The 8564-nt window shown below is 36.1% G+C and overlaps 1 protein-coding gene across 1 annotated transcript; it reads right to left on the reverse strand.

Moving 5' to 3' along the window:
• Positions 1-594: 594 nt before the first annotated feature.
• cd4-2.2 (CD4-2 molecule, tandem duplicate 2) lies at positions 595-6770 on the reverse strand. Its single transcript, XM_053625432.1, has 10 exons — positions 6458-6770; positions 4876-4925; positions 4604-4762; positions 4321-4446; positions 3622-3858; positions 2163-2416; positions 1865-1976; positions 1396-1559; positions 1244-1311; positions 595-1022 (listed from the first exon to the last, which is right to left on the reverse strand). Exons 2-10 carry the CDS (start codon positions 4910-4912, stop codon positions 941-943), a joined length of 1239 nt encoding a protein of 412 aa, XP_053481407.1. The 5' UTR covers positions 4913-4925; positions 6458-6770; the 3' UTR covers positions 595-940.
• Between the last annotated feature and the right edge of the window lie 1794 nt (positions 6771-8564).

Consider the following 8564-nt stretch of genomic DNA (forward strand, 5'->3'; position numbering starts at 1 on the left):
TATGTTGTATATTTGTACGAACATCTTTAAAAATATATTTTTTATAAAAAATTTGAATACAGGCTCACATTCCGAACTCTAGTAAATACATACACACATTTCTTATCAGTATCACTGTTGTTTGTTAATCATATGATTAAGTTGAATATCTGAATAGGATTTGAAGGGCTTAATAAACATATATCTATTCCTCAAATGCATGGTTCCATGCACAGAGGCACTTCTTAGATAAATCGACAGCAGTCCTATGAAGTAGTGAGGCAGATAAGTGAGCACATAAGATGGCACTTAAACGTTCCTGATGATTTTGTTTGCAAACCTGGACCCAGAATGACAGAGTGCTATTGTGTTTGCTTTCTAACCCACTAACATATGTGTCATAGTGTTATTATCCATCTCTCAGTGATACATGTATGTGTTTGTATGTGTGTGTGTGTGTGCGTGTGTGTAAGGGGGGGGGGGTGGTTAGGGTGTATGGCCACCTGTGCTCTAACACCATCTGTACTAGTGCAAGCGGGAAGTGCTGCTACTTCATGCTGGTGCAAATGTAACGAAACACACCCATATTTACACACACATGCTTACACACAGGTTGTATTTCAATGTTTAATTAAAGTAGAAGAAAAAAAACAAACCATTGAACATACATTAAATCAGATTAAGCAAATGTAAAACGTGAAACTCTAGTTATGCAAGCCTAAAATTTCATAAAAACATTTTCAGAAAAAGATCTTATTTACAAATTACAGACACAAGAAAACTCAGCAAAGGATGTGCTTATTATTGGTTATTAAAATGTTTCCATATTATTCAAATCAAAGAATAACAAAAAAAAAGATGATGTAAGAATGAAAATATACAGGTTATGATCAGCATTTTCCTGGTGGATCTGAAACTCTATTATCTCCTGTATTATTGTCCTCCACTCCATTTTGATCCATTATTCATTTAAAGAGCTGTACTGGTGCCTGGGTAGAGGTGGAGGCCGGCCTCGTTTACCTGTACCAGCCTGGCTCACAGCCCTTTAGAGAGAAAACAATATACCATTGTGTAATGTTAATGTAATGTCAGAAGGAGGCAATAATTAAAAGTCATATTTTTAAAATTTAGATTGCTTTCAGAATAATTAAACTGAGGCTGAATCACAATAGTCAATATGTGGATCATATTTCTGAAGTTAAATATGTGTTTACTCTGTAATATATATACATATATATATGAAGAGGAAAAGAGGAAACGCTACCTGTCACACTTGCAGTAATTCCTGGATGTATGGGGTTGCCTCATAGACTTCAGTTTCATCATCTTTTTCTGAGGAAGAAAAAGCAGTATGAGCCACTTTATGTGTCCTATCATTCTCTGTTTAATGACTTGCTCCATTTTTTTCCCCCTCACCTTCATCCGTTTGTTCCTGCAGTGAATCAGTAGAATGATGACAACAAGGCCAATCAGGACAAAAGAAGACGCTGACACGGCAATCCAGACCCACAACTGCATACCCCACACACGTTTGTTCCACATGTTGCTTTTCGTTACTGTAGAACCTCTAGAATCCATATCTAAGGTAGAAATTGATATTGAAAACACACACACACACACACACACACACACACACACACACACACACCAAAAGAACTGGTGCATTACTTGGCCAATTTCTCTTTATTCTGGTATAGCGCTAAATGGAGAGTTTATAAAAAGATTAACAGATTAATTTCCTGCAAGTATTCTAATAATTGAGAATAATTTTGATGGAATTCTGACTAAAGTTTGAAGTGAAGCTGAGCTGAATTTTTGTGAATTAGGTGTGAATTTCTATGAACTTGCAGTATGATGTTTAGGAAGCATCACATATTGTGCTTACCAGGATCATCAGCATCCCTTTTTGAAACTGTCAGATTCAACGAAGAAGTCAATGCTTTCCCATTTTCAAACATCAGACTGCACACATACACACCAGCATCAGCAACCTTCACCTGAAAAAAAATTACAAATTTACACTATAACATAGAAGCGCATGTTTTATAATGATAGTTGAAGAATTAAATACATTTTCATCTTAATTAGAAGCGTATAATAATTTACATATGCTTTTAGTTAAAAAGGATGATTTTAAAATGAAGTAAAATTTTAAAGAAACAATAAACATTCTTGGTTTTCACCTTTTTCAGTGTCACACTAAAGTTTGTCTTCAGCTCCTGTTCAGTGAAGGTGACTTTATCAGTGCTGACATCAGTGCTATTCCACTGGACAGCATTCTGTTTCCTCATTAATACAGGGAAGCGGATGTCAGAGTGGGACTCACGCTTCCATGAGCCCCCGGTTATAGGCAGTTGGCTCTGGGCAGGTAGAAAACACGGGAGCGCTGCACTGCCCCCTTCATGAGTCTTAACTTCCCTTGGTGTGTTCAAAGGACCTAATGAGAGTAAACAGGTAGTTGTAGCAATCATCTCATTAACAATACAATTGCCATACATTATATGACAAAGACACTGATCAGCCGTAACATTAAAACCACCTGCCCAATATTGTGTAGGTCCCCCTTGTGCCGCCAAAACACCTCTGACCAGTCAAGGCATGGACTCCATGAGACCTCTTAAGGTGTGCTGTGGTATCTGGCACCAAGATCTTAGAAGTAGATCCTTTAAGTTGCAAGGTAGGGCCTCCATGGATTAGACTTGTTTGTCTCATCCCACAGATGCTCGATCAGATTGAGATCTGTCGAATTTGGAGGCCAAGTCAACACCTTGAACTCTTTGTCATGTTCCTCAAACTATTCCTGAATAATTTTTGCAGTGTGTCAGAGTGCATTATCCTGCTGAAAGAGGCCACTGCTATTAGGGAATACCGTTGCCATGAAGGGGTGTACATGGTCTGCAACAATGTTCCTAAACATGTGGTATGTGTGAAAGTAACATCACGTGAATGCCAGGACTCAAGGTTTCCTAGCAGAACACTGCCCAGAACAGACCAGGCCACCTTCTTCTATTGCTCCATGATCCAGTTCTGATGCCCACGTGCCCATTGTAGATGTTTTTGGCAATGGACAGGGGTAAGCATGGGCACTCTGACCAGTCTGCAGCTACGCAGCCCCATATACAGCAAGCTGTGATTCAATGTGTGTTCTGACACCTTTCCATCATTAACTTTTTCAGCAGTTTGAGCTACAGTAGCTCTTCTGTGGGATTGGACCAGATGGTCCAGCGTTCGCTCCACACGCTCATCATTGGGCCTTGGATGTCCATGACCCTGTCACCGGTTGTCCTTCTTTGGACCACTTTTGGTAGATATTGACCACTGCATACAAGGAACACCCCACAAGACCTGTTGTTTTGGAGATGCTCTGATGCAGTCTAGCCAAAGTCACTCAGATCTTTACGTTTGCACATTTTTCCCGCTTCCAACACATCAACTTTGAGAACGGACTGTTCACATGCTGTCTAATATATCTCACCCCTTGATACATGCCATTGAAAAGAGATAATCAATGTCATTCACTTCACCTGTCACTGATTTTAATGTTATGGCTGATCAGTGTATGTGTCTAATGTTGCAGTCATTATAATGGCATTTACATTCATAACATGGAAGAGTCATGAGAATATATTTAGGGAAACATACCAACAACATTGATGTTCACGTCTAGCCTAATAATTTCTTTGCTCTTTTCATTTTTGATCAGGCAGGTCCAGTTTCTTGCATTATCTAAGGTCACATTTTTTACAGTCACATCCTTACTTTGGCCATATGGTTTAGAACCTGATTCAAGCCACTGAAATGTTCCTTTAAAGTCTTCAGCAACATCACAGCTTAGGGTGGTTTCACTCGAGTACAGAACTGAAGATGGGTTCGCAGAGGCTGAGAGAACAGAAGAAAAGAAAAGTGAGAAAGACAAAGCAGAAATTGTCATGCAGAATTATTAGTTGTACAGGCAGTGATGGAAAATACTACAGAGATTGTATTTAATTACCATTATTTTAGGGTATTTTTATTTTACTTATTATTATAAGTATTTTAAGCAGTTTAAGATAAGTAATAATGTTACTTTTCACATGAAAACATGATATTAACTTGTTCAGTTAAGTTAAACATTTACTTAAACATTTACTTTTTAATTCTAACTACTTGAGTACACTTAAAATAGCTGCTTTTTTACTTTTACTTGAGTATAATTTCGGCACATTTTGACACATTATCCTTAAGTATAATTTCTCAGTATTTTTCCCCCTAAAATCTGATGATGATTTATTCAGGATTGTGATGGTAAAAATACAGCTGTTAAAATGCTGTATACTACACAGATGTTGCAGTCCTTCTCACCTGATACCACATACAGTTTGTAAGTATTTGAGTTGCATGTGTAGACTCCATTGTCGCTAGTCTTCAGCTGGGTGATTTTCAACGTGATTCCATCTATCCGTGCCCTGTTAGTAGTATCTATTACACCTTAAAAATGAAACCGTTCACACCGTCACACAAGTACAGACAACAGGAGAACATGTATTATCTTTGTTCCTTAGAAATCTAAATTAAATGCTTACTATGAAACAGAATGATGATGACAGCAAGTATAAAATAAAAAGTTTATGAAAGCTTTTGAGACCTCTGCGCATTGTTCCTGATGGGGATTTGTTTAGCAACAGGACGTTGTTGCGTTTCCATTCTATGTATTTTTTCGGATCCGCACCATCACAGTCCATTTTCGCGTCACTGCCACTTTTTTGAAAAATGTCTGTACAACTTCCTGAGGTTAAACAAAAAGCTGCAATGAAGGCAGACACCCAGTTAGTTATAGTTTCAGTGTACCTTAATTATGTTGAAAGATAAGGTATAGACTTCATCATCACACGTGTATTGATGAATATTTCCACTTACCAAAGGTGATCCAAAGGATGTTTTTAGACATAAACATTTCTGTTCAGATACTGAAGAAGAACAAAATGTAGCTTTATTAATGATATGATGATTTGTCCTATTTTAATATTTATTCTGCTACATTTTATTTCTTCTTCCAAATACGCTTCACTTAATATATCTTTTCAGATGGTAATCTACAGATCAAAAACCCAAGGCTGCAAAAGCTATTTCCGTTCATGTCACATTTGTTGTTCTCTTCTACGCACCATTCTAACCGTGTGCATGAGCGGATTATGCTTTTTCCCAGAGAGCATAAATATCAATACAAATATAAATACAAATTTAATTACAAAACGCAACATATTATGATTTCAAACTATAATTTGGGGCATCACACCTGCTACAATAAATAAAGTGTTTAATACATAGAATGATACGTGAAATCTGTACATAAACTACACAAATCATTTAAAATGGTTATTAATATAGACTTTTACAAAGTACTATGCAGAATTGTATTTATTGCTGATCATATGATTATAGTGATTAGAATTATAATTACAAATAAAAGTATTCCTGATCTATTTGTAGATCTAACCTGATTACATTTGTGTCACATGTCCATAGACTAAATACTGTAATAAGGATTTATAAGTCAGTCATTCACACACTACAGACAAAAAAAATCAACATAAACCCAAGTAATGTAGCAATAACACTGACTGTTTTAAGTAAAATAAAATAATTGTCTTAAATGCCTTTATTAAAACTGTAAATCTCTCCGACCCCCCCCCCCCCCCAACTGACAATTTCTTTACTATGTGGAATTCTTTTATTTCATATACAGAAGGTCTCAATGTCTCTTCCCTCAAACTGCTCATTGCAATTTTGTGTATAAAATTTTTTTGTTTTAAATTTAATGTTTGTCTGGGGGGTTTTTTGTGTGTGTATTCCCACCATAATTTTATTCACTGTGTTGCTCTTTTAACTACACTGCCATTGTGCAAAAAAGTAATAATAATAAAAATCAATAAACACACTGTGCAAATAAAAAAAGGAACTGTAATAACTTTTTTTCAGTTTGCTGCTGGTAAACTACAGCTTCTGAATAAAAACACACAAAAAACTACTGTCATTTTAAAATTTCCATTCTCGCAGGGCTCCACATTTTCTTTACCACTGCTAGTGTCACTTTATAAAAAATATTCTATTGTGACAAAATGTTTGTGATGATGATGATGATTATTATTATTATTATTATTATTAACGTTAACTACATTTAAACATTGACAATTCAACATTTAAAATAAGCTGTAAATGCTGGCTACTTAAGTCCAAAAAAGACACTTTGAAATAAATGATTTCAAAATGTAAAAAAAAAAAAAAAAAAAAAAAAAGTTCTCACTTATAAAATACTCTGTTTCAAAATTAATTTGTTCATTTATTAAATAGATTTTTCTTTCAAAACAATTTTTCCAGGTATTCACAATGACAAAAAAGGACGGGTTGACTGACATTTGAGACTAACCAATTTTAAAAGGATTTAAAAAATAATAATAATTCAATTAAAAGAATGAGTGTGGTATTTTGTGATACTTACAGGAGAGCTGAGTTGAGAAGCTTGTGCTGTGTCGGTAAAAGTAGGTTAATGTAGATTTGCGAGCAGCTGTTCACTTCTGCAGAGCAGCAGAGGAGAAATGAGAAGGAAGATGAAGAGAAACAGAAAAGAGAGCGGAAGAGAGAAAAATGACAAAGTGACACGCAGTTTGTGGGAAAAAGTTCAGCGAGAAGTGTGTAATTAAAATGATGCAGCCACATGTTTCAGTTCTTCATAACTTAATAAATGCATGTTTTAACTTTATGACTTATATATCTGACTCCAATAGATTTCATTATCTGACTCCAATTCATAATAACCGTTAACTTAATGTAACCAATTCCAAATAATACTCTTTTAGTTAGTGAAAGTAATAAACAATACCGAAAGTAAAAACAAAGAGAACCTACAGAGACAGTGGACAAAGTCACGAGTGTAGGATACTTGATGGTAAATACATCTCCCTACATTGTGCAGTGCAGAGCTTTTTATACCCCTGAGCCTCTTTGAAATGTATAATGACCAGAGTAACAAATGGAAGAGACACAATGAGTAGACTCACCCTAAGGTGTTATGTTAATTAGGTTCCTGAGAACGAGTGTTTGGAACATGTGTAGACAAGGCAGCCTGTTACTGGAGTTTGTCTTTATTTGCTTTCGTAAACTGATTACATACTGCACATGCACATAATCCCATAAAGGCTCTACCTTCTGAAACTACAGGAAATGTCTATTACAGTATCACAGCAAACATGAGATACGGGCATCATATTTATGAAGAGAAATAGTTTTTGCCTCCATATTATAATTTAGAATGTTTTTTTAAGCCTAAAATTACTTTGTCAGCATAGTCACCAAAATCCAGAACAGAATAAAACAGACATTAAAAAGAAGAAGTGTAATGAATAAATATATATATGTATATATATTTTTTCTTTTAATCACTATATAAGGAATATATACTCGTGTGAAAAAAATTGTGGACATTGTTGGCTTTTTTAACATATTTGGACAAGCAAACATTTGATCATCTTTGAAACAGGGCCTATTAATAAAGTTGATATGTTTGAACAAACACATAAGGAAAATTAGCTTTTTCAATCATTTATTCAACAGAAATATCAATAGTTAAAAAAAAGTAAGTACACCCTGGGCCTCTGAAGCTAGTATTGCCCCCTTTAGCAGAAATAACATTTTGCATAATTGTCCACCAGGCTTGCTGGAATTTTGACCACTCTTCCATGCAATATTCTTTCAGTTGGAAGATGTTTGAGGGTTTCCTTGCATGCACTGCCTGTTACAAATCCCCCCCACAACATTTCAATGGGATTCAAATCTAGGCCATTCCATAACCCTCCATTTCTTCTTTTTGAGCCATTCCTTGGTGGATTTGTTGGTGTGCTTAGGATCATTATTCTGCTGAAAGGTCCACTTTCAGTTCAACTTCCACTTTTGGACAGACGGCCTCACATTATCTTCAAGCACTCGTTGATATGATGCAGAATTCATAGTTGAATCAATGAATGCAAGCTGTCCAGTCCCTGAGGCAGTGAAGCAACCCCAAACCATAACATTTCCACCACTGTGCTTCACGGTTGGTATGAAGTGCTTCTCCTGAAAAGCTGTCTATGGTCTGCGCCAAACATTTCTGCTGTTACTGTGGCCAAACAACTCTATCTTTGATTCGTCTGTCCAGAGCACATTATTCCAAAAGTCCTGGTCTTTGCCTATATGCTCATTGGCAAACTGTAGTCTTGCAAAGGCTTTTTCCTGGCACGTCTCCCATGCAGGTCAAATTTTTGCAATCTCTTTCAGATTGTAGAAGCAAACACTTTGACACCAACAGTTACAAGACTTATTAGCCGATCCTTTGATGAAATTTTGGGGTTCATAAGTATCCACTGGTTTTTTTCTGAAGGCCTTACAGAACTCTTTAGATCTTGGCATGATGACACCACACACCTCGGTAACAAAGGAAACACCAGACACTAGATATGAGAGGCGTATAAATAAGACAGGTTCCACCTGCACTACCTAAGCACCTGATTCTAATTTTAAGGATGTGAAGGTGTGAAAAATGTAGGGGTGTACTTACTTTTTCCATGTCACTG

This window comes from Ictalurus furcatus, chromosome 1 (assembly GCF_023375685.1).
Source record: "Ictalurus furcatus strain D&B chromosome 1, Billie_1.0, whole genome shotgun sequence".
NCBI classification, from domain to species: Eukaryota; Metazoa; Chordata; class Actinopteri; order Siluriformes; family Ictaluridae; genus Ictalurus; species Ictalurus furcatus.

Bases quoted from the DNA above. Each gene is read 5' to 3' on its own strand.
- cd4-2.2 (XM_053625432.1), bottom strand. From the start codon at position 4,912: ATGTTTATGTCTAAAAACATCCTTTGGATCACCTTTG. The intron at 4,763-4,875 runs GTAAGTGGAAAT...CCTTCATTGCAG, and splicing joins CATCCTTTGGATCACCTTTG to CTTTTTGTTTAACCTCAGGA. The intron at 4,447-4,603 runs GTCTCAAAAGCT...TTCATTTTTAAG, and splicing joins ATCAGGAACAATGCGCAGAG to GTGTAATAGATACTACTAAC.